Source organism: Lissotriton vulgaris, chromosome 1_1 (genome assembly GCF_964263255.1).
Source record: "Lissotriton vulgaris chromosome 1_1, aLisVul1.2, whole genome shotgun sequence".
NCBI lineage: Eukaryota > Metazoa > Chordata > Amphibia > Caudata > Salamandridae > Lissotriton > Lissotriton vulgaris.
Genome location: NC_141685.1, coordinates 794,364,105 through 794,391,201, shown reverse-complemented (window position 1 = coordinate 794,391,201; position 27,097 = coordinate 794,364,105). Strand labels below are relative to the sequence as shown.

The 27,097-nt window shown below is 43.2% G+C and overlaps 1 protein-coding gene across 2 annotated transcripts in view; it reads right to left on the bottom strand.

The window, feature by feature from the left end:
- The window catches only part of SEC16B (SEC16 homolog B, endoplasmic reticulum export factor), a 407,021-nt gene that overhangs the window by 339,261 nt on the left and 40,663 nt on the right, over positions 1-27,097 (bottom strand). For both annotated transcript variants that reach the window (XM_086956511.1, XM_086956518.1), the window contains exons 2-4: positions 25,458-25,780; positions 20,947-21,050; positions 6,890-7,010 (exon numbers count right to left, since the gene is read on the bottom strand). In XM_086956511.1, the coding sequence (XP_086812637.1) occupies positions 6,890-7,010; positions 20,947-21,050; positions 25,458-25,726 (494 nt within the window). In that variant the 5' untranslated portion in view covers positions 25,727-25,780. The remainder of the gene's footprint in view (positions 1-6,889; positions 7,011-20,946; positions 21,051-25,457; positions 25,781-27,097) is intronic.

Here is a 27,097-nt window from a genome sequence, read left to right as displayed (position 1 = left end):
CACCCTGATTTGATTAGATTTGAAATTTCTAAAGCACGCAAATGCCCTTGGGCATCTTGGCACTGGCAATCCTATGTACAAACCCCAAAAACACAATGAGGGAACAGCTAGAAACTATAGGAACAATGAAAACAGCCAAGAGCTTAGGTGTTTACAAAAGCTAAGGAAATTAGGCTGACATTTGAGGTGTGTGGGCAGTCTATTCCAGGGTTGGCAGGTGGAATACACAAAGCTTCAACCGCTCCATGAAGCCTTCTTAATTCTTGGAACAATTACTGTCCTAGAGGTGGCAAATCGCAGCAATCTTTTGGGAGAATATCACCTGAATTTTCTTTTGAGATACACAAGTCCAGTTCCATGCAATGCGTTGTATGCCAGACATAGGGCCTTGAAAGCGACTCTGTTCTTAACTGGGAGCCAGTGACGCTCCACCAGGGCTGCCGATGCAGACATATTTTGGTATTTTCCTAAAGAGTCAGCAAGCTGCATTCTGAAGCGCCTGAAGCTTATTTAGCCACCGCTGTTTAATGCCCAAATACAGGGCATTATGGTATTCAAGCTTAATAGATAAGGCTAAAGCGATGACAGTTGATTTTTGTAGGTCAAGCAGAATAAAGGGTAGCACCTTCCTCAACATTCTTAACATAAAAAAGCAAGATGAGGTAAATTTGTTGATTTGATGCCCAAATGGCAGCTTAGCATCAAAGACTGCCCCTAGATTCCTTATTTTAGAGACAGGCAGTGCAGAGAACCAAGGGACTGAGGCCACCAAGATTGGTTGCAAAAAAAGGCATCTTTTCCTCATACCCAATATAAGTCTTCTTCACTAGGGACCAGAACCTTTGGGCCATCAGACTGGCCCATGTGTGCTCCCCAGACTTCCAGAGATGCATCCATCACCACAGTTGGGAAGAAAGTAAAAAGGAGCTCCAGTCAAAATACTATTTTTATGGCACTACCACTGAAGCGGCACAAGGGTTTTGGAAGACAACTGAATTTAGTCATCCTAATTCATCTACTTTTGGTACCTTTGCCTTTCCAGGAATTCTTGTAGAAGTTTCATGGGCTTTCTTGCGTCCCACACTAGAGGTATATAAGAAGCCATAAATATACATCATTTGTCTGACTGAAAAAGGCTGTCAGATGAATTTAAAGACATTTTGATATATATAAAGACACCTTTCCTACCAAGGAGATGTTTTTCCTCTTTACAGATCCGGTCCTGCACCAAGTGATTGATACACTGTGTTGGATCTTGTGTTGATTTCTTGACATTGAGATGAAGGTCCAGTTTGCTAAGGAATTCTATCATCAGATCGCGGAGAAGTCTTTCATGAGAGTAGGCTTTGTTTAGACAATGCGAATACAGGTTTATAAACAAATATTTTTCCAAGATGAAAATCTATAAATATTGCTGAAAGCTTTGAGAAAACATTTGGCGCTGACGTTTCTGAATCAGATAGCCCACCTTAGCAGGATTAGTCCTCTTTAGAGCCATTGTGAGGAAATCCACAGGATATCGGATTTTGCACTCAATTAACACAATATCCAGCATCCACCTGTACTTTGAATTTTATACATATGCTGGGAGAGAGTGGGAAACACCCCCTCCCAATGGGATGCAGTTTGGTGTGGGGCAGTCATCGCACTGCAAAGGGTATTCATAGAGCGGCCAACATCTTTTGTCCATTGTTTTTGCCACTGCATGATTTGGGCACTGGAAGAACTGATTTGGGCCTTTCTGAAGGTGCCTCTTACAGTATGGAATTTTAACACATTGTTTACCTTTGCTAAAAATTTTAAATTACATTTTTTGTAGACTCCTTCTTCTTATTGAAACCACATGGTGCAAGATCTCAGCCTCTGCCTTCTGTTTCAAATCTCATCAGCAAGGGATCCAAAGAAGGTAGACCTGCTGAAAGCAATTCAAACATCTACTGCTCTGCATGCAGTGGCAGTGATGTAAGCCTCAATAACAAAATGCACTGAACAAAGAGAACAGGGTAAATATCTAAAGTGGCAACTACTGCTGTACTACAAACCACTTTTATCAGGTTGTCTGAAGAAAGCCTGCCTTCTTGAATAATTTCGTTTTTCTCCATCAGTACATTCGCAGCTAGGGAGTATAAAGTGCAGCTTCTGCAATGCTTGCAGATGGTGGGCAGACCCTCCTACCCAAGTCAGACCACCTTCTGCTTTCCTTCTACACTTTATTAGAAGAAGCAGAGCAAGAATTATATTAATTTTTAGCTACTGCAACCACAAGAGAGTTTGCTGAGAGTTTCTCTTTAAGAAACTAAGGATTCAAGTCCTCAGGTTCACACTTTTCCCCTAAATGCCTTTGCAAAGGACATGAAGAATAAGTAATCAAGAAAATTATGATGATAAGTTCCACAAATCCCAGAACTAAAGGAACCAAAGGCTGCACTTGAGGCTTCGTCTGAATCATTTGAAATAGAACATAGGGGTTAACATAACAAAATGTTGTCTGGATGTTAAACTTTGTTGTTCTTCCTTTTCACAGCTTATAGAACACAACAAGATCCTCTATATTTGCACACAAGCATTACTTTATGCCATTGTCTTAACCCCACATGAAGAATGGATTAGTGAAATAGGAAATAGAATGAAACCCTCAGGTGCAGAGCCTAGACCCCGTCCAAAGAAGAAATCTGCGCCCTGGTACTCAGAAATATTAAAAGAAACGCATAGGGAAGTGAGAACATTAGAGCGCAGTTGGGGTCGTAACTACGATAGTAAAGAACATAACATGTACAAAACAGCAAGGAGGAACTATCATATCTTGATTAAGCGGGCGAAGGCCAATTTCTACACGGCCGCTATCGAATTGACCAATAACAAGCAGAAGAAAATCTTCAAAATTGTGAATAATTTTAGAAATCCCAACTACCTCACACTGGAGATTCCTCCATCTCAGACTCTCTGTAACTCCATAGCCAACTACTTTGAACAAAAAATACACAACCTCACAAAGGACTTCCTCCCAGCCGAATCAGCGGATCCAGAGAAAGTTGCTGTGAAGGATACTGAGATGGCTTGTTTAAAGGTTTTCTCCCCGATTACTTAGGAGGGTACTCATCAGGCCATATCTCTAATTAAATCAGGATCCCCTTTTGATCCGTGTCCACCGGTTCTGTTACAAGCCATGATAGAGGAGGTCAACCCCGTAATAAATGCCATCATTAACTCAACCCTCCTGACGGGTGAGATCCCGGCCCAATGGAAAGTTGCAGCGGTAAGACCCCTCCAGAAAAAGATACTACAGGACCCCACAACTCTATCTAATTTGCGCTCTATTTCACTTCTTCCAGCCCTCTGCAAACTAGCAGAAAGATTTGTAAACAGGCAGCTTACGACATTCTTAGAAGGAAATAACATATTCCATACTAATCAAGCGGGCTTTAGAGCCCAGCACTCTACGGAGACTGCCCTGCTGTTTACAACGGAAACCATAAGAGCGGCCTTGGATCAGGGCAAGAAGGCTGTCCTGATCCTCTTAGATTTATCTGCGGCGTTTGATACGGTGTCCCATGCTATTCTTTTGAATCGCTTGGCATCGGCAGGCATAGCAGGAACCGTATTAGAGTGGCTAAAAAACTTTCTAACGCACAGGCGCCAAATAACCACGCTGGGGCAGTTTTGCTCAGAGGAAAAGGCACTGAAGACGGGGGTACCACAGGGCTCATGTTTGAGCCCTACGCTGTTAAATCTTTATATGGTCCCCCTGATCAAGTTAATTGCTTCCTTTGACATCAGCACAATTGCGTATGCTGATGATACCAGCTGCGTATCATCAGCACAATTGCTAATTCTGGACAAAGACATGGCGAATGCAGAACTAAACCTCAAAAACTGTTTAGCAGCAACATTTACTTGGATGAAAAGTAACCATCTGAAGTGCAATTCCTCAAAAACTGAAATTTTGCTGTTTGGGCTTAATAACTCCTTCGCCCCTCAGAAATGGTGGCCAGAGGATACGGAAGCACCTCCAAGCACAATTAGTGCAGCACAAAATTTAGGGATCAAATTTGATGATACCCTCTCTTTCAAACAGCAAGTGGCGGTAGCGGGCTCCTGCTTTAACATCATAAAGGGGCTAAGGAAATTTTTTCGATCTGCTCCCCCTGACAGCCAGGCAAACGGTGGCTGGTGCACTAATTACATCCAGACTGGATTACTGCAACAGCCTGTATGCAGGAGCCCATAAATCGGCCCTTCACAGGCTTCAGATGGTCCTACACGCGGCCGCACGACTGGTACTTAGGTGGACAAGAAGGTCCTCAGCCTCAGCAGCACTGGATGCCCTGCACTGGCTCCCTATTCATAAACGTATTCTGTTCAAGGTCTGAACCATCCCCTATAGGGCCTTTCACACGCAGGGCCCGATGTATCTACGTAAAAATTTTGCGAGATACTATCCTTCCAGAAAGCTCAGGTCTGCCACAGCCAATTTACTGATTGTTCCTAAATTTAGACTCTCAACGAAGGGAGGGAAATCCCTGGCAGTGATTGGCGCGAGGGCATGGAACAAACTACCTGACCAGTAGCGTCAGATGACAACCGAGCAGGGTTTCAGGAAAGCCCTCAAAATCTGGATCTATGGCCTTTCGGAACAACCTTGCAAAGCATTAGGTTGAATCCCATATCTCCTTAGGTTGGATAGTTCAGCTGCAGTATATCTACGCAGCTGGCTCTGAGTCTTAGCGCCAAGATTCTCCTTGGAGTGAAAGTGCGCTATATAAATGTCACATCTCATCACATCACACATCTATAAGGTGACAACGTGCATATTTCACCATACTATAAATAGTGTTAAACTAAACTTATATAATTACCTTCTGAAAAGTAGAGTATTTGCATGAAGTACCTTTATGCTGTCCAAACGATAGGCTTTTTTGGTCTTTTGTTTTTTGTTTTTCTGAATAGGAAATTAATACGGTGCTTCTAATTGCTCTGGTGATTCCTATACTCCATTTAGGTATGAGTTTTTTCCCCTGCTATAAGGATAAACTTGACAAACTGTCTAACTAAATGGATTAATTTCCTGGAAAGGCATACGATTATTGTTTGTCGACATGTTCTTACCCCTTGCTCATTAAAGGCAGGTTTTAGTAAAGCTTCCCTTTCCTGAAATAGACATGGGCAATCTCAAATGGAGCATGAGGAAGATGGCCATCTGCAGAGAACTCGGAGCTGAAAGAGGCTGCGCGGCTGCATCTTCTTCAGATGCAGAAACAGTGATGGACACATCTACAGGAGGTTGAACTGGCTCACAAGATGAAGAAGTGGCAAAATACTATTTAAGGAATTATGGAGCATCCAACTCTAATTGAAGATAGAGAAAGACTGAGAACTGAAGAGCCCTCAAACATTAAAATGTCTTTTAACACCAAATTATGTCTAAGCATTGGCCCACAACATTCTAACCACAATGTTGAAGCATAAAAATGCCTCAACTTAGACTGCTTTGCTGCTAAATGTCGGTCCCAGGGGCGGCCTTAGGCATGTGCAAGCTGTGCACCTGCACAGTGCCACCAAACCCCAGGGGCCACCACGCCAATATATATCCTTAATATAATAATCCTCTGAGGATGGATACATATTTGCGTGGCGGCCCCTGGCAGAGATTTGGCGGCCTCAGGCTCTGTTCCACTTCCAAACACCCTGACCCCCCCCCCCCCTCTTAACTGGCCTCCGTGCTCCGCCCTGCCCAGAACCCTTCTTCCGGGGCCCCCTACCTACGCTCCCTGCCCAGGGCCGCCATGAGCCTAGAGCTGCCCCTGTCGGTCCCTATCCCTGAGAGTGAGATGCTGCCCACTCATCTCCAGATGTAGAAGGTAGAGTTTTAAGAGAGGGTGGAACTGGTCGCCTCGACGTCGAGCAGGATGCTGCTGCTGGCCTTCTGAAGTAGCAGACGCAGTTTCATGACAGAAAGAGAGGGCAGAAGTTGGCCTTATTGCTGCTGTAGAGATGCTGCTGGAGAAACTTTCTTCCCAATTTCCTATTTTTTAGCCTTGGGGCAAACACCTTCAATATTGCTCAGTCTCCTACACGACATTTTCTGACAAATGTCACAGTCCTTTATTGAGTGGGAGTCAAGAATGTAGACCACAGAGACACTGAGCATCTTTCCATGTTATTTTACTACCACAGGATGGACGCTTTTACAAAAAGTGAAGGCATGGTACATGAAGGAATAAAGATGGTTAAAATCTCCTCAAGAAAAGTTAGTCAAAGAGCCATTCTTCCAGAAAAAAATATAACAATCAACAATGTAACATTTTTAGCCGGAAGTAGCCATCAGAAAATAGAGAAAGTGTTCGAGATCTTCCTCACTGGGTGGAAAAACACAAAGTGCTTAACTAACTCCTTGCAGAGCACGATGTGATAGCACAGTGCTCCAAAGTTCTTAAAGATAAAGGGGCAGTTTGCCCTGTGATATACAGTTTTGCATTAGGATACCATTTCCTTCTTTTATCTTACTCTAAATGTAATTTAAGCAGTAGTATTTTCAACAAAATATACTGCTGGGTCTTTAATTCGGCGAACTGGTTATAAAACAATCATTCGATGTTGCCTAACTGGACATAATTTCTAATTATTTAGGTTGTAAAATATGATTTTGTTTGAAAAAACAAAATGTTTTGTGCAGAGATATTCTACATTTTATGAATATTACAGATCATCCCGCAGTAAAGAACACCACAGTCTCCACACCTCTTACCTTTCACCATAACTGGGCTCCATCCCGCAGGATTTCTGGAGCACAACCTCACCACCGCCTTCTTCACATTTCAGCTGAAGTGGCCACATTTCCTTAGCGTGACAATTCCCTAGCCTCCCGCCTCCCGCCTTCCTCAGGTTTTACCTCTGTAGAGCACTGTCTCTGGATGGAAAGTGGCTGTTCTCCTGTTCCACTTTGGGGGTTCCATAGTGCCCTGGGTCCCAGTAATAGCCCTGCTGCCGGTAGAATTCCATCTGCCTCCAATCTGCAATCAAAGATAGAATGAGATAATTGAGCAAAGACTGTTAAACGGCAGCTACTGTATTTGATCATGCTGAGCTAGAAGAGGGGGGACAACCATAATGTCAGTCTGCATCCACACAGATGCACATGCAAAAATAATACAGCAGATATACAGACAACTGCCTGGCAAGTAATGTCATCCACGTGTCAAATTTACCACAACAATAGATCCACCCGGATGGCACCACTGCTTCTTACCACTGCTTCCTTTGCACACTCAACCAGTGTTTAGCGAGCATTTACTCTTAATTCTCCTTTTATTTGTTATAAACTGCGCCTAAATTGCTTATATGAACATTTCATTATTCTTTTCTGGTAATCTATAATCAAACGACAAAGGTTTTCATAAATTATGCAGTGCAAGACTTGTCTAGGATTGGTACCCTGGGCAGCTTGCCTATGTCTAGAAGGGCTAAGTAAGTAGTAAGACGGGTTATGAATTTCCCAATGGGCATCAAGAAGTCCAGAAAGTGGGGCACAGTGTCCCATTTTGACTAGGCTCCCGTTGAGCAGTGCTCCATTGCTATAATCTTTGTTGTTGAGTTCATATACTTTGGTTATATTGCTTTGTGAAGTGTGGGAGATGGGTTGTATGGGATGTAGAAACTGTAGAAATATAGAATCTGGGTCTACTTCCATGCGTGGTTCCAGATTGTTGAGAGCATTCGGGTACCATTGTGCTAGGTACTGTATATTGCTCACAAAATATCCATGATCCATACCCAAGCTCTTCCTCTTTGTTCAGATGTGTAGTACCCAATTTATAAACCTACATTCATATATAGCTATCTATCCATATCTCATAAAACTCTTTTCATCGGACACTTAATTGAGGAATTGAAGACCACCCCTTTTCTGATCTGAACTGTCCCTTTACAGCTTTCCAATAATGTGTATGTATGATTTTGTTTAGTCAAAGACTTTGAAGGGAAAAAGTGTTTCACCACCACTCTCTTAGAGAGTATGACGCTGTGTGCATGTTACACGTGCGTCCTGCATGAGCTGAGTGTGCACAATATATTGTGTCCAGAACATATGTATACACCTGGTAAGTGCACTCTCATGTTGTGGGTGCATGTTGTGTAAATTGTAGCTTTGGTAAATGCAAAGAGAATACCAAAGAGAGCCACACAAGTAAAACAAATAGTTGTGCCTGGTATAATGCATCAAAGTATTTACTGAGAATACATAGTATGTTAAATCCTTGTAACTCTCACTATCAAAAAGACCTGCATTTCCATCCGTACAAAGAGCTTGACTATTAACAATAATTACAGCACAGCGTTTGTTTTCTGCCTTAAAGCAAATCTCCTCATATGCTAACATGTATCTGCAAAACGAGCATTTTGTTCTCAAGGGCAGGGATGTGATGGTAAATCCTTGACAAGTGGTATCCCGTTCATTACTCACATTGCTCAAACACCTTTTTGTACTGGATCCGATGGTTCTCCAAACTTTTCTATTGAATGATAAACATTCAGTCCCTGATAAATATGTGGCCTACTTGATTGAGTTTTGATGACTTACTTATGTTGATGTTCGGCCTTATTCTCTGGTGCTTCACTTTAATATCATGTTGCAAGATTACCACAAACCGGTCGAGGAATTGTAGGGTGCACTTCAAAGGTTTTCTGTATAATATACGAAAGATCTCCTTTAAACATCTGTTGTAGCCAATGAAATTCAGTCTGCTGAAAACAGGTCCTCGTATGCTAGTCCTTTTCCAACTAGACTTTGATAACACTAATTTAGCTGGTGCTTCCCCAGACAACGCTAACCCAGATCAAGAGAGCATTTCATGCTGAAACCAGACATATATACAAAGAGGAAATTGGACTATATCTCACTTATGCTAAAAGAAGTGCATCGGTTACCAATTCAGGCTAGATTAAAATATAAAATTAGTAAAAATAGTAATTCATTTTTGGATTTATTTACTCTTATTACCAACATTACTTGCTTTTGCTGTATGATTTTATATAATACTTTCATTGCTGTACTTTGTCAACTTTTATCTTATTTGCTTTAATAAACTTTCTTTTGAACTGAAGAAAATATATATAAAATTAGTGATCTGACATATAAGGCAGAGGACTTGGGTTCCCCATAATACACTGCAACACTCCTCGGCCTCTCTGGAGAACTTAGGGAACTAAAGAGATAAGCAATTCTTCAAATGGAAACTTTGCAGCTGAATACAATTCTTGCACTAAAGCAACCCTTGACTGGTGCCACAATCAGTTTATGAAACTCTCTCTCACCCCTACTAAGGACACAATTAGTAAGACCTCTTATAATTTCATCTCAACTAAATGTGAATCTTAGTTACTTCACTCCTATAATTCTTTATCAATTTAGTCCATTATTCCAACCCTTTTCATAAAAAAACCAAGAAGTATTACCCTTACGTTTGTATTGTTATATATAAAGTGCACTAACGACTTTCTGGCACTGCAGCACTATGGAAAATAGAAATAAAAATAGAAATATCCAATGGCAATGAATAACTATGGGTTCTGTGGCCCTGGGCTTTCAGTGAATTGATGTGACTTGGGAAACATGGGTGGCACTAAAGTGGAGCTGGTGTGAAGGGTCTCTCTGGTCCATCTATGCAGTGGCTTGCACTATGGTGGATTCATTTAGTGACAGATGTAGACTGAGGAGTTACTTGTGTTATAATGCAAGCTTTAGTGCACCATGGGGACTGTTTGCTCCAGATCTTAGCTATCACATTACACATTTCAGAGGAATAGTAAGCTAATGCTGGTGACTGAAAAAGAGACCAGAAAGCCGTATGAACATAAACCATTGAAGAAAAAAGGGTTTTAAACCACAACCTTATTTTGAATGGAAAGTGCCCTCAAAATCTGCATATGATTCTATAATGTTACCATTATTTTCTCTTTGTACAGACCCCACTTTCTAGAACCCTGCCCATCTAATGGTGCACTTACCGTAGAAAACAAACCAAGTACCTACTGTTGATCCAAAACTCGCTCCCCTTGCAAGGCGCTGGATTTCAAGATTACACTGAACCCAAGCAGAGGGCCATATCTGTGAATATAGTCGACACGGCTGGGAAAAGATGATAGTGATCAATTTTCCCTTTCTTCAGAGAACTTCTGCTTTGCTAGTTGTGGACTTGGAAAACAATGGGTTTAACGCCATTAGTGTGGAGGACTAAGGATGATCCATAGATGTCCTTGATAATACCCCCAGTGCGAAAGTTGTTATCTTATGTGCATTTGTAAAACGCGCTATAACCAGTGAGGGTATCCTGCTGCTGAATGTCCTAAGGGGGAGCGAGGGGAAACCTCTGGCGCTTGCACCCAAGGCTTCTCCTACGCGACTATCTGCAGGAGCTGACATTGCTTCCCCTCCCTCACCCATCAGTGACATCACAGATACCACAGGACAGTGACACAAAGAGCAGGTAAGAGCAGCTCAGTAACCATCCGGTGGGATATCGTCTACAGCCCTCATTTGATTTGAGAGAGGCATCGCTGAAAAAGGTAGAATCTCCCCTTTCCTGCGATGCATCGCTCAATGACAACCCTCCTCACAGGTCAATGATGAACCACGAATCACAAGTAGAGATTCCACTAAACACCAGGAATTTCTTGTTTTTTGGGTTGGGGTTTTCAGCACCCTAGTAGGCATAGGTCTGCCCCCTAGAAGGCCGTATAATTATTTGGGGATTTTCCCTTTTGTGGGAAGGCTGATCGGGCCCTTCCAGGGAAGGCAAAATTGACAGCTATAGGCCTTTCTGTTTCTTCCCTGGGCAGCATAATTGGGGGAGGTCGGTCGCCCGAGGGAGGATTAATAGTTTTGAGGTTTCTCTGGGAAGCCTGTTCAAGTCCCCCAGGAAAAGGTTGGCAGCCATATTTCTTTCACCTGCTGTTTCGCTGGTTTTCCAGGAACCCATGGGTGGCACAATTGAGGGGGATCAGCCATTTCCCCTGATGAATTCTGTGGTAGGTGGAAGTAACCGCTGCATTCATGAATTACTGGGGTTATGTCCTCTCTCAATAATGTTTCTATGACGGATAGAAGGTCTGATTTTGTGATTAGCCACATTCTGATCAAACAGACAAGGGACTTGCTTTTACAAAAATAGGAGATGAAGAATCCACCAATCCGGAAACAAATGTGCCCACAATAACCAGATTACACCAAGTCAAAGCCCTGAAGAGAGTCCCACGAGTGTCTCTGGGATTTGAAACGTGTCAGTGCTTTTTTTCTGCCAGTGAGGATCTAACAGCTAATGAACTCAGGCAGCGTTGAGGGAAATTTAGCGTTGATTTAACCCCAACTGTTCTCAAGTTTGTTCCCAATGGCTAGCATCTCTCTAAAGAGATTATGAACTACATACAATGAGAGTGCTTTATGGTTAATGTTCGCTAAACAACCGACTGGTGTATTGTTTTGCTGCACTATCTTTTAAATCATTTGTATGCATTATTTGCTTGTGTAGTTTTTCATGTTCATAACATTTTTGTTGGTATTTGTCTGTAACAAACAGTGTATTCTTTTTTTCAGACTGAACAAAATGACAAAATTACACAATGAAATGACGAAATAATGGTTAAACAAATAACCAGGACCAATGAAATCATATATTGGCCCTTTGTCTGTTTAAGAAGACATCAGCACTAGAAATGGTAGCTAGGTTCTTTGTGTACAACTTTAATTAGGCCCTATCTAGCTACTAACATTGGGCCTACCCCCTTCATATAAAACTTTTCGAAAGTGGACATTTCTTTGCTCTTATTGATTTAAGTGCCTTGCATCCTGTCTACAACACACACCTGGGCTGTGTGACAGCTACACTTTGTGAATTCCCTCTAGACAGCCACACACACAGGAAGGGTGGTATGACAGAGGACTTATCTGCATTCATCTACAATCTCATAGCCTTCATAGGCAGGAAGGGGGAGGGGGAGCTGACACTTACATCCGAATAGACAGTTTCCTGTGTCCCAAGCAAAGGGCTGATTACCCCCCCCCCCCCCCATCACACACACACTTAGCCTGGCAGACAGGGCTTAGATGAAAGGGGACCAGTGCACTTCAAGGAGCTGTTTTGAAGTAACCCCCCCTTCGAAGGCACATTTGGGTATAAGTAATGGTTCTCTGACCCTACCAAATCAGTACATTACTAGGCCTGTGAAGAATTCTGCCAGGAGTAAGGACTGTTGTGATACAATGATTGCCACTCTGCTTGACTGACTGTTCTAAGGAACTGTTTTATTGCTGTGCTGAGCTGCCCCTGCTGATCTTTGCCTTGCAATGTACAAGGACTGGACCCATCTCACTTGAATCCAGAGTGTCTGCAAGGACTTGCTGGGTTGCCTCTGCTGCTACTGCTGGACTCTGCCATCGTCACCACTAAGCCAATCAGAACCAACGCAGTGCCCTATGACACCGAAGCGGTGCCGATCCGAAGACATCCCTGTTTGGCTCGACAACAATGCAGTGCAAATCGGATGTCCTGACTGTGAGGTTCAGCTCTGATGAAGAATCAATCCGAGTTCCCGTCTGCGAAGCTCGTCTTCGATGCATTGATCCGACTGCATGATTCAAAACCAACACACCATACTCTCAACAACAACGCTTTACTCCATCCAAGGATCTTTATCAGCGGGACTTGTTGGAGTCCTAAATCTGGCCTGCCCTCCATCACGATCAGTCTGACTTTGGATTTAACCAAGTCTAGTACGGCCTCAAGTAACCTTTAGCCCTTTTGATTTCTAAAAACTATTTTTGGTTTAATCATAAAAAATTCATAACTGGTTGTATTTTTGGATTTTTGTCATTTTGGTCTTGTTTTATTCATAAACATATTCTCTATCTTTCTAAACCAATGTGGAGTCTATTTGTGGTGTATTCATTGTGTTACTATGTGTGTATGTATGTATTGCACAAATACATTACACATTGTCTCTTTAGACACGTCTGACTGCTCTGTGCTGAGCCACCAGAGGGTGAGCACAAGCTATCTTTTAATGTGTATCTAGCTTAACCTGACTAAAATTGTGGTCCCTACTTAGACAGGGTGCATACCTCTGCCAACTAGAAACCTTATTTCTAACAGTATTTGAACCTATTACCATTGGTTGTGCCAAATCCAGCCAGTATAAGTCTGTACTTGAGTAGTGGATGAGCACTAAAGGAAACAATAACAACCCTTGACATTTTTGATAAATGAACAGCTAGAGTAGTCCAGGGTGGTGAGACTCACATGGACCCTACTCAGTTTTTCAACCACGAAGCCCAGAAAAGCTCATTTCTGTGTGGGAATAGTCCTGAATATGTGACAAGCCACGAAATTCCTGCCATTCAACATTCTCACTCTTCTTCCGACAAAAACTATACTCACTTGTGTGTCTGGACTGAGCACCTGCGACAGGGGCCAATGAAAACTGTGACCATATGAAGTCAATGTGGTCTTCTCATGGTCCCCGATTGGCAATCTCCACGGTTCCCTCCAGGACAGTCCTGGGCACCTTTAAAATTCCCAAGATGTGGACAAAAAGGACACAGATTTGGCCTGAATACCTTTTTGTGCAAACCAAACGTTAAGAAGGCTTAAGCACAAAAAAAACCAAACATCCAAAAACAGGGCTTAGAACTGGGGCGGGAAAAGCCTTAGCACCTATGGGGTTAAGGGGCAGTCACACAGGACAGAGATATTAGATTGCTTTGTGGCCCTGACAAAGTACACACAATGAATAGCCCACCTGCGAATTATACCCTATCCATACCAATACAATTCACACAGCGAGAAAGACCACCTATACTAAAACAAATGGCCCTTTCAATCCAGACACTGCTGCAAGCGCCAACAACTTCACTTACATCTACATTGTTACAGACGTGGTTACCTGCAAGCACCTACATGATACTTCCACCTGCAATAGTATGTACACCTTTACCAACAATACAGTGCCATCCCCAAGGGCATCAGTACTAGCTACAACACCAACAAACTGACAACAAGGCACACATAAGGACTGAGAGAGACAAACATTGAGAAAGAAATTGACTGGAAATGGGGTCATGCAGACACTAAAGCACTAAGGCAAGGACACTGAGCTGGGAGAATCTGACTGTGAGGCAGGGGAAGGACACTGAGACAGAGCGACAGGGACATTAGGAGAGCTTGATGTGATATGGACACTGGGACAGAGAAATCTGGACAGGAACATGGAGATACAGACACTGGAAGAGAGAGGCAAGGGCACTGGCACTGGGTGCTACAGACTAGAACAGAGGATAAGGATAGAGGAAGAGGGGGACGGGAGAAACAAAAACTGTGATAGGAGGGCACTGAGAGTGGGGTAGGGAGAGGCTGACTTGGCAGAAAGACTCAGGTGTGGTTACAAGGTGAGGACAACAGAGTGGGAGAATGCAAACAGGAAAATGCACCTGCACTGGCAATTGTTTCGACGCTCACAACTGCACTGCACTATCACCTACGTCCTACAGCATCACTTGCGCTCACTGGCCTCTGCACCCACTGGGGTTTGCACCTGAATTCCACCTTCATCAAAACAATACTGACAATCCCATTAGGCCATGTATGGGCTCCAAGACTGCTAAAGACCAAGGGTGTGGAAGTTTTAAAAAGCTCTAATTGTCCACATGACTGGTTCATGAATCTACTTTTTCTGTAAAAAAAATCCACTTGTCCCTTTGGCCCCACATAGGGCAGCACCACATTATGGCAGCAATCCCATTAAAGAACTTTGATAATGGCCTCTTTGATAATGCCAGGCCTCATTCTATAGTAGGGTATGAGTACTAGCAATTCCGTAATTTTGCCTCCTTTCTGCAGAGGTAGCGGTAAGAAATAGTTTCAGGGTTGGAATGCGCTTTGGAGTCTGTGCAAACCTATGAACTAACTTGCATGTTTATGGGTTTTTACCAGCCCTCTCTAATTTTTTCCCTTACTGAGAAAGGTTGGAAATGTACTCCTGACAAGGGCAGAAGTAAAACTTCCATCGTTGATTAAAAAAATGCATCGAGTAAAAGTGAACTTGTCCATGCTCAGCAGATTTTCCCATTAGCAAGTCTACACATGCATATTTGCTCTTGCTAAAATGCAGTTCACAAATATTTTCTAGGAGTACCATGTCCCGGGCTACCTTTGTAAATTCTTGTAAATTTATGAAAGCCGTAAATCAGCACTAATGTGATTATCTTTAGGAATTAGGCCCCAAATTAGATCTGGTGTTGACCAAGACCTTTTGTTTTAATTACAATTCAATCTCTCTCTACTTATCTTCTGGCTTCTCTGTGGGTGACACATTCAGCTCTTTCACAAGGAGTATATCAGCACAAAAAGTAGTTTTGTTCAGTGCCAGCAACTTCTTTGGCAATGTGATCTTTTTGAGACCAAGAATATTTTTGCTTTTTTGCCAAAGAATCATCAAGCTTAATTCCAAGACTCTGCAAATATTTGCATATTATCAGAGAAAATTCTGGGAGCATTATACCTAGCCTCATATAGTTAAACCATGCAAAGGTGTACATATTAAGGTCGAGCCTAGCGGCTGCGGGCATGCACTGCTCGCTCTGTGAGGTAGGGTATGCTGCAGAAGCCTCATCCACTCTCCGCCCATATTTGTCATTGGCTTTCTGTCATTGTCCTTCTTAAATGCTGGCTCCTGATGGGTAAATTGGCTTTTTAGTCCCTCCTTGCTACTGCCTTGTCTCCATTTGTTACCGCCCATAAGGACTGGACCTTTTACTGGTCATGCTAAACAGTCTACTTTATCATGGCTAAGAGCACTATTTTACGTTTTTTTATTTGCAGTTTGGTCCGCTTTCACTGTAGCGGCCGCGCTTGTTTATTTAATTAATTTGCAGCACGGGCCGCTTTAGATTTTGCGGCCGCGCTTGTTTATTTAATTAATTTGCAGTGTGGTCCGTTCACTTTGGCGACCAAGCTTGGTTATTTAATTAATTTGCTGTTTTCTTCTGTGTGAGGGGCAAAGGGGGTTAGAGCCAGGCACGTCACGCTGAGGTTCTGTAAATCAGATCTTGCCCCGTGAGGTTATGGTTCCGTCATGATTTTGGTGATGTTGTGCCGTATTTAGTGAGTTCGGCTAATATGGAGTGAATTCGTCACCTTAACTAGCGAGTTCATTACGTATTCAGAGATTTCGTCTCGAATATGGGTTCCATTTTGTCCGTGCCTCCATTTTGTGTTGCCATCACGTAGGCCGATGAATGTGGTCGAACCGGTACACATTAACTAGGTCCTTTCTTGGCTTTAAGGTGAACTTTAAGGACCTGACTCCTTCACCTGAAACTGACCCTGCTAAGCCAATTTCTCTGGTTTGATTGTTGTCTGAGATTGCCAATCAATGTTCAGGACATCGTTAACTTTTAGTCTCCTTACACATGCCTTATCTTGCTCGTTATCTGTCATTGTTTCCTTTCTATGCTCTTTCATTACATGCATTGTGCTTTCAATTATGGGTTTGTCCGGCTTGTGGAGATTGGATTTGGGACATTCCTCATAATTAACTTTGGGTTGGGTTATTGCAAACTGAGCTTTTCGTCATGTGATACTTTGTTTGAGAATGTACCTTATTGGTTAGAATTTTGCGCAGTGGGTGTATGTTTGTAAAGTGAATATTGTGTATAAAAAGAGATGTTTCGCCTTACAAAATGGAGCAGTCGCCTGAGAATTTTCACTGTGATGTACTTCTAGGATCACTGTTACTAGCTGCAGCTAATAAATGTGGTCTCTGATGCCACCCAGAAGTATTCCGTGTCTCTGTATACCAAGACAGGTGAATCCGAAGACTTCGGGCGTGCCCCTGGCGCCGCTGGGTTTAAAAACCCAGTTCTTCAGTTGGCGCCCACGTGGGGCGACTTCAGCGGTACCGGTCCAAGCCCGAAGATTGTGAGGAGCTTCGTGAGGAAATTCTGGAGGAGGGCCCCCACTTCATCGACCCCGGCATGTCGAATGTGGACTGAAGGTTTTTGCTGCGAGGCTTCCCCTTTCCGATGGCTACGAAGGACTGCTGCCCTGACTGTCGCCCTGTCTTGGACTCTCTTGTGATGATTTGTAAGGCGAGACGTTAGACGGTCTTCTGGTGGTGTGACAGACATTTTGGTTAAGTACAAGTGGGTCGCTCCCACGACTTTGTTTTGTTTCTTGGGTTTCTTTGATATGGTTTTTGCAAATACCAAAGCCGAGGGGCTTGTATATTTGCGAGTATATCGTTTTTGAAAACCCCTTGAAGTTTGAAGCTAGACTAGTGAGCTATAAGATGCCTGGTCTTAGCAAATTTAGGAAAAGGTTTTGTTGTGGTTGTAAAAGGGATTCCTGATTGGAGGACTCGTGTCCGATACCTCCGGTTGGAACTACGACTTAAAAGCTCTATTCAAAGATGGCGTGGGTCCCATTAAAGATAATGAATTATGGGTCCGCTATACAAAGAAAGATGGTGTCTTGCGATGGCCCCAACATGGTAGTTTCGAATCAGATGTTTTAGACAATCTAGAAGTTGCGCTATTTAAGAAGAAAGCCCGGCCGGCGATGTTTGACTCTTTCCGCCTCTGGCGTAAGGAAGCCAAACAGCGAGAAATTAAGCAAGCTAAGAGAGATAGGAAAGAAAAGAATATATCGATAATACAAGCTGCTAGGCAGTTTATAGAAGACGCAGAAGATCGTGCGATTGAGGTGTCAGATAGACAAACTTGCATGGCCATTGACAAATGTTATCCGGCATTGCCACCTCTTCTTCCAAATGTGACTAATGACCCTGAAAAGGATCCTTTGATGTCGCATTTGTTGAGATTACCACCCCCTTATGTGCAGAGTGCTACGGCACCTGCCCAACCCCCAGTTGTTCAACCCCCTGTTGTCCAGCCACCCGTTACTTCACAGTTGGTTCTTCCTCCTCCGGCGCAGCCCCCTCTAGGGCCGCCAGCTTTGCTAACAGTTCTGCCTCAAACTTCTTTGTCTTACTCTCCTATACCTTCTACTTCCTTTGCTACTGACCCTATGTCTCTGTCGCCTCAAAACACTTTGTCTCCTGTTCTCATGTCAACTTCTTCCCTGGGTGAGGGAGCATGTATCCGAAAAAGTGAAGCCAGTGCTTAATTTGAGCCGTGGTTGCTGGTGCTCGGTTAATTCTATATACATCAAAACTGACTATTACCTGCCGCCCAAGTCATTCTTATAGCTTTGGGGCCTGAAATAGTCCAAACTGTCACACTTGTAGGAGTGGGAGGGTTAGTAGTTGTGTTGTCACTATCATTGGCAGCGCTGTCAGGGGCAATCTGTGATGCAGTCTGCAGCAGCCTCCTGACGAGAGCCCTGGCACTTAATTTATTACAAATTAGGCACTGGATGACTCCTAATTAGTAAACCTTCTGAATCATTGCCTGAAAATAGTCTGAATATTACAAACAATTGCTTTTTATACTTCTCCGATACTGTCATACCTGTGTTGTACGAATTAAGTCACTATGTCATCTGTTGAGGGAATTCCATAACGAGGCTAAAAAGATTTCTAAACTGGTAATTAGTTCTGTATATGACACGATGTAGTGAACTGCGCACAAGGATATTGGTGACACACAAAGGTTAACTAGCAAATTGATACGCATGTGCAAAAGTGAAGATTTCCTGCAGGTGTCTGAGAGATTTTTTAAACGTGAAACCACAGTATCACTATAAGAGTTACAAGCTGCCAAGTATATTGCAATTAAGCAAAATGTACTATCCAAATGTCCTGACTCTCAGAAAGTCAGCCAAGCGCATGTGAAATTCTACAAGGGGAAAGGGGCACCCTCCCCAAAATGGATGTGCAAAGGATGAGAGGAGAACCTATTTGATAGTCTTTAGAGGTGAACTGAAATCAGACAGATGCTTCAAAGCGTGATACAGTCAAAGCTGAGGGTTCAGAGCCAACTAGAATAATTACTCTAAAATGAAGACACTGGGGCCCTTATTTATGAGGCCTTGCGTCAGTTTTGCGCCGCCAGTGCGTCACTTTTTGTGACGCACCAGCGGCGTAAAAAATGCGCCTTGTTGCGCCATATTTAAAAAGTGACGCATCTAGGTAGATGCGTCACTTCTTAAACCCCTGCGCCACATTATACCTGCGTCAGGTATAATGTATGCAGAGGGGGCGTTCCCCCGCAAAAAGCCTCGTAATAGTGACGCAGTGAAATCTATGAGATTTCACTGCGTCACTTTTAGGATGCTATTGCGTCAAAATCTTGCGCCTGCCTCACAGCAGGCATAAGACTGACGCAAGCTCTTTCACATGGGGCTTTCCCCATGTGAAAGGACGCGTTGCTGGAGTTGCGTCACTTTTGTGACACACTCCAGCAATGCGTCACTTTTGCGCTTACAGATACGTCAGAAATACTGACGTATCTGTAATTCCTTGCGACATGATGCGTCATACATTAAATATGACGCATCATTGGTGTCGCAAGGAGTGCGCAGTGAAAAGTGACGCATCACTGTTTTCACGCAGCGATGCGTCACTTTTCATAAATGAGGCCCCGGATTAATAAGAATGGTCGCCCACTTAGTAGCTATGTAACACTGGGACACTTGGCACTCAAGGAGTCTTCTCTCACAGGATAGAATATGTTTCTGTGTTGACACAGAACTGTCCGTCCTATGCTGCAAGTTGCACAAGCTAGGAGAGGGTCTACAGCACTGCTTATAGAACAGGCCTGGGCATGAAATTCCGCTCTGCTCTCGGAGTTTGTAGAGTATTTCCACATAACGCACAAAGTATTTTCCTCGCTCGCCAACGTTAAGTAGGCGACCGCAGGCAAGGAAAATCTTACTCGACACCACCTCCCAGCGAGATTTCTCAAAGCGGGCGGTCGCAGATGGTTGCTACCGCTTGCGTTGAGAAACCTTCCCTTAGTGTTGAGGAAGCTGCCACTATGTAGAACATCTACTCGAGTGGCAGAAAGAAGCATCGCCCTCTTGCGCTGCACGTGGTGCAGTTCGCGCTGATTTTAGAGCATGGGAAAAACACCCAGCACTAAAAATCAGTGCGAACGGCATGATATAACGTAACGCTCTGCCGGTTGTGGAACTCGACGTAATGCAGCAGAGTTTTTTGATCACTTACCAGAGTTCAGTATAGAGGGACTCTGCCCAGGCTTAATATAGAACTGTAAGAGATTTTATCTTTTTTTCTACATTCTCATGCTATTGACTGTTCGTTTTCTTAGTTAATGTAAAATCTGTGCATGTATCGTTAAGATATATCACTAACGCATTTTTATTATTGCGCCTATTAATCAAATTAGTGCTACTATGAATTAAACTACATTATAACTGCATTGGTGTGGGTGCGTATGCTAGTATGCTAATACTACATGATCATACTAACCTGACTGCATCATTAGGTGGAACCACAAGGAACCTCCAATCCGATTCCCTCAGGCTGCACTACCACACTCCAAAGTTTGAATCAAATGAATCAATTACGTTATATTTACTCTCTTTTTCTTCGTAGTTAAACTGTCCATTTTACACTTTTACTCTAATGTCAATAGACATTAACGTAAAAGTGTAAATATAACGTAATTGATTCATTTGATTCATACTTTGGAGTGTGGCAGTGCAGCCTGAGGGAATCGGATAGAAGGTTCCTTGTGTGTTGTGTGTCCACTATATTGTCACAGCGCCTAGAGACGAAGCACAAAGCAGGTATTGCATGCCATCAAAAACTACAAACGAAGAAACATGTTTAATTTAAGGATTATAAGGGAGTGCATCTTTTCTTTTCAATCATTAGCATGCATCATTAGGTGGACATGCTAGTTTGTGCTGACATGCATTGACAATTGCTGTAGACGCCTTTGAGACACTATTCAAACCTTTCAAGAAGCAGACTTGCCTTGTTCCAGGGGTCTTGGTCTGGGCGGTGCATGATAATATGTTCGATAATCTCCCACAGGTGCTGGCATCGGATAGGCACGATACACGTCCTCGTACCCTTGCCTGAAAGTAAATCAATATATTCAACCCGCTCACTGTGAGGCAAACAAGCCCTGCAATTCCAAACCAATCACCATAGGTGGAGGTGCAGCTAAGACTTAATGTAAAAATTACTTTATTCGATGTAAGCACAGTAAATCATAAAAGTACATAAAACGTCAAAAAAATGAATCATAAAAACTGTCCTAAAATATCACCAATCTTGTCACCTCTCAGAATGAACTTGACTTTTGGCTTAATGTAAAGATATAGGAGCTGATGATTGCAATATCAGGAGCTCAAATACCATGGGTTGAGGAACATATGGAATCTAAGAAAGCATCACATATAACATCAACCAAATCTGGAACTAGTGTCAAGGGTGACTCTGTGGGCAGCCCCACAAAAGGATCTAGATCAGGGCACAAGTCCTAAAAAAAGAAGTGGGGGGACTAACCTAGTTAGGCAGTATGCAAGTGACATCATGGCGCGTGACATCAGGAAGCGTGACATCACAGTGAATGACCTCACAGGGCATATCATTAAATGTGACATCACAGGAATTGACATCATAGGAAGTGGCATCACAAGCCATGACTTTAATATGTACGTGTGATGTAAAGCACTCTGACACTCTGCTTTGGGATGAGTAGCGCTATGCAAGAAAAAATAGTGGTACTCAAATTATTTCAACGCCTCCTCAGGGGTAGTAAGCGCTATATAAATTACATGTATTTTGTGTAAACACTGGGAGAGACCAACACATCTTAAATGTTTACAGTGCATGCATATCTAGTAAACAGAGCCTGAACAAAGTGATAAGCTGCCTCTCTTAAGTATGTGTGAAGTGCTAACCTTTGTTTCCCCTCTGCTGCATTTGCATCAGGTGTGAGGCTCCTGAGTACTGTCAGCCAAGAGACTCAAACAAAAGGAGGCTTGATGACCCCTCAAATTCGGCCCTTGTTATAGGTCTAGCAGGAGTTTTAAATAAGGAAGCCCCATCCCCACCTGCACATTGTTGCTTGTTGCAGATGGAAAGCAGACAACGTGCAGGCGCCGTTGAAAGTGCCCCTGTGTTTGGAGGGAAATTACACCGGGACGAGTTCAACACATTATTTAGTGGGGCCCAACTTCTTGGCAGGGTGGACGGCGTTCACCCTGTGAAAATAGTGGGTGGACGCCATCCACCCGTGTGTACCCCAGACTCGTGCCCTGCTCTAGAGTGAATATCATATGCATGAGTAGCCCAACATCTCAACCCGCAGTCAACATCAAATACAAGCATAGTGTAATATCTCTGAATGACAATGTGTGGTTTCAGACATAGATTCAGGCTTTGTTTGTATATGTTTCCCAATACAACACTACATTCTGTTGTTTGCAGTAATAAAATGTTATTCCATATAAGAGAAAATGCACATAAAATGCTTCGCATTTTTCAGTGATTTTTCTAAACCTGAAAACATAATTCTTCAACTAGGCAAAACTCTCAAATCTCTTTAAACTGCAGTTAGCATTTTAATTTGGAATCATTTTGCAGCGTTTATCATGATTCAATCCTACCCCAGCACTTTTCAATCTCTACCTTGAAACAATTTTGAAACTATGAAAATATTATAAAAAGCTAGCCCTTCTAGGTGCAGCTTTCAAATATAGAATCGTTTTGCAATGTATTCCCCAAGATTCGGTTGTAGTCTCTACTTATTTCATTCCACTGGTCCTCCGAACCAGTTCAAAACTAGCCAGAACCCACTGACATCTCAGACAGCATCTAGACATAGGCATTCATTATGAATTTGGTGGATTTTAGTTTAAGAACAAATGAATGCCTGAATTTCTGATTATGGCTGGTGTTCCTGAACCATAATCCACCAATGACAAGTTTTCTCCCTGGAATGTGGAAAACCAAATGGCCCCTAGTTAGATACTGGTTCTTTACTTCGTTGTTTTAACAGTTTTCACGGAGAAAATCATAAACATGTTTCAGCAACTCTGTAGGCTGAAAATGACTGCGCCTGTGAGGGTTGTGAAGCAGTTGGTGAGCTTGCAGAGGTCAGGGTGGGCCTCATTCTATCTGGGGGGGATCATTGTTTTGCTCCCCCGTGCTGCTGCAGGGGTCAAGTAGGGGCAACATGGTTTAGTGTTTAGCTGACCACAGACCATGCAGCATCTGAGACAAGTCCAGAGTATCTGGGCTTGAATTATGGGTCTAGAGTTTGTGGACCCAATAAATATGCGCAGGTAGACTTGTAATGGCAGTTGGCATCATTCCACCAGATTTATTGCTGCAGGTAAAATGTTGCCATTTGCAACGAGGGCCTTAATCTTTTGAAACAAATTGATGACTTGACTAAAAATGTCAATGTTCAATTTAGACTCTTGAGGATAAAACCTTTTTTACTTGAACAGGGCTTCAAAAAGTACTGCAAGCCTTGATACTTTCCAGAGTAGACTATATGAAATGCTGGAGGAGCTCCCATGTATTAGGTCCACGTAATCGCCTTTGACTACCATTGTTTTAATTCATTTTAGGTGCTTTGATTTAATCTTCCTTGAATTTACGACATCATGTTTCCTGCATGTGCATTTTTCCTTTAATTTTTTGGGTGTCTCCTTGTAGTTTCAAACAGGGAGTGTTTGCTTTTTACAGCCTATCCAGGAACAGAACGTGTGGGATGTGCATTTGAAAGCATGAGAGAGAGAAAGGTGTGGAATGTGCTTCTCTGTCTCAGAGTGAAGTTGTATGCAGTGGTGCTCAAATGTGCATTTTGTTGTACATTGGGAGATGAAGTGTGTAGTGTTATATGCAGTGGTGCACAAATGTGCATTGTGTTGTACATTGGAAAGTTTAATGAAGATTTTACTATTGCCTTTGGCATGCCCTCATCTTGAATTCTGACTCTGTCTAGCTTGAGCTTTGCACACACAAGCAGGCCCCCAGATCACTCAAGTTGTTTAGGCTATTCACGTTCAAGGTTGTTTTCTGTACTTTTAGACATTGTTTTCTGTACTGTTGGAGACTTTCATAAGCTTCACTAAGATAGTGTGTGGGATGCACGCTTGGTACCTTTCAGGGCAGAGATTGTTGTTTTCAGAGAAATGTGTGGAATGTACAGCTGTCTCAAAGTAAAAATCCAGTGTCCTGGCCAGCTTCTTTCTTAACCCTGACACAGACCAGTACGGTCAGATCGGTTTTCTTAACAGAACAAAGGGGACGAGGTTTCTAGAAACTTCTCTTCGGGTTGAGTGAAAGGTGAGAAATCTCACGCACAGATGGGAGCTCGCTGTGGAACAGACATGTTGCCATAGGGAACTTTTGAGGGTCCTGGTCGAGGCTTCTGCCTGGCTGTCAAGCGATCCTCTAACCGAGTTGGCAAGAATGCAGAGAGAACGATCAGTGATTTATTTATTTTGCTTATTGGCATTGTGATGTTTGTGTGTGCCTGTGCACATTCAAGTCTCCACTGGTTATAATCATCTGATGTATTTAGTGTATGTATCCCTATAACCTTTCATGCTTTCCTTTTTATTCCTTGTGTCTGAATATTTGCATTTAACAGTGTTTATTTCTTGCAGTGGGCGTCCAATATATTTATCTGCTGAAATTGTATTCCATGTATTTTATTCCATGCATGTAACAGTTGCATTTGCTTACTTATACGTGTGTTATTATTGCTTGCACATACATATATATTTCTATATACACTTGAATGTTGTTCATTTGACATCTGGGAAAGCCTCCCTGTTAGAGAGTGTTGCACAAATTATTTCCAGGTGTTTTTATTGCTTCACCAAGTGTTTACCTCAGTGTGGGAGTGCAGCATTTTCTATTATTTGGGAGGGCGAAGCAATACATGATGGACATTTACTTTGCTGCTCTCAAAGCCACTTTGCATGCAGCAACCCGCATTATCTGAGTAAATGACTGTTTTGATCACATCACTCCTGTATTGCACGCTTTGAGATGGTTTTTTATTGAGTGAAACTCTAGCCACAAACTTGTGTGCTTAGAGCACAAACTCTCGCACTCTGTTGACTCCCACTATCTGGCTAAGAAACTGTAGTTCTCAGGAGGTTCTCACCAACTGTGCAGTGCTCAACTCGTACTTGAAACCAGTCTTCAACAAAAGAAAGTGTGCAGTGAACTAGTCTTTCTCTGCTCCAAAAGTCTGGGATGCTGTTCCTTCTGCCATCTCTACACCATTACCTCCTTATCTGTGTTCAAAAGGGAGTTGTTGATGTAATTTCTTATACATTTTCACTGCCTTCCCTCTTACTCCCGGCTTCCTGATCATTTGCTGAAACCTGGAATGTGACACTGTGCAGACCTTAGGGAAAGGTCCTCTGCTGGTTAAGGCCTGCTAGGCGCAGTAGAACAACACTCATGAAATAAATAAATACATATGCACTGCTTTGATTAGAAATACGTACCTTGTATGTGGTCTGTAAGGGTAACTCTCCCTTTCATATACTTCAGCTCTGGACTGTGGCCTTGAGAGGGTAGCAGGCTGGCGAATTTCTCCCCAATCACCAGGCCAATGAGGGTACTCGCGTCTAGGATCTGCAGTCTGGTAATAACTGCTCTCGGTTTGATTGGGGAGTGGAACAGGCCTATGGAGGTACCTGCCTTCCCAAGGAACCATGCCAGCCGGTGGCTGCCCCCGTGGTGTGGAGTGCCATGGGGTTACTCCAGGGTCCATTCCACTCTGACGTTCCTCCCAAAGGTTCTACCTCTGTGGGTTTCTTTTCTGTTGCTGTAGAAAACAAGAGAGCGCTCAATCATTACTGCGTAGTCTTGAACCTGTTTTATTTAAATGGCTAGTGTTGTCTTACTGTTACTGAACTTGAGAAATCATGAGGAACCTATGCCATACGGAAAAAGCATGTCTATACAGCACACTGGCACCATAAGCTATTTTATGTCAAGAAAAGGTACTGCTCTGACAGGGAAAGCTAGGAATACACCAGTGTTTACCTACAGCGCTCCAGTGCTACCTGCTACCAATGCTCTGACTGTGCGCCAGAGTCCTCGTATACAGCAGCCTCTGCTGCATGGGCTTTACCAGTGCTCATTGAATCTGGAATACAGCACCCTCTGTAACCACAGCTTTGACAGTGCACCTCATCTCTGGAAAATAACATCCTCAGCAAATACCCCAGATAGAGCGTCCCTTCTACTATTGAGGGGTGCTGTCAGCTCTTGAATACAGCACCTTCTGACAAACCAGCTCAGGCAGTGCACCTCAATACAGGCACACTGAAACTCCCACTACAATTGCTCTACCGATAAGCCAGAATTTGAGCATATACAACAAACTTCTGCTACAGCAGCTCTGGCCCAGCCCCTCAGGCCTGATAAAACACCACTTTTACTACAGCAATAGCAAATCACCATAGCCCTCCATACAGCACTCCTGCAACTACAGTTCTTATTGTGCAAATCAACCCTACAAACATAATGCCCTGCTTCGACAGCACTTACAATGCACCTCAATCTTGGTATAAAGCACCCCCTGCAACTATTGTTCTTGCTGTGCTCCTCAGACCTGACAAATAGCACCTTCTTCTACAACGGACATAGCCATGCACCTCGTGTGTGACATAGAACACTCCAGTTACTTCGGCGCCAGCTATGTATGCTCTCACTCATGCATACAGTGCACTCTGCTACAATAGCTATGTGTTCACCTCAGACCTGGAATACAACGCCCGCCCTTGTTACCCGTGGCCTAGCTCTGCACTACTGCCCTGGCATACAGCGTCCTTGGCACAGCAGCATCTATAGCCGTGTGCCTCAGCCTATGCATAGGATACCCCTTCTTACTATAGCTCTAGCCACACGCCTAGCCCTGGCATGTAGCTTTCCCTGCCCCTGTGGCTTTTTAAGGGAACAAATAGGTCCTGGAGTACAGTACACCCAGGTTTTCCCATGCTAAGAAGCCCTACACTCTCAATAACCTGGATATTTTTGTAGTTATTTATTGCACTATTATTTTCAGGTTTATGAAACAGCCCTCATGTGGTCACATAGCAAAACAAGCACTGGCGTTGCCAATAGGTCTCGCATTAGG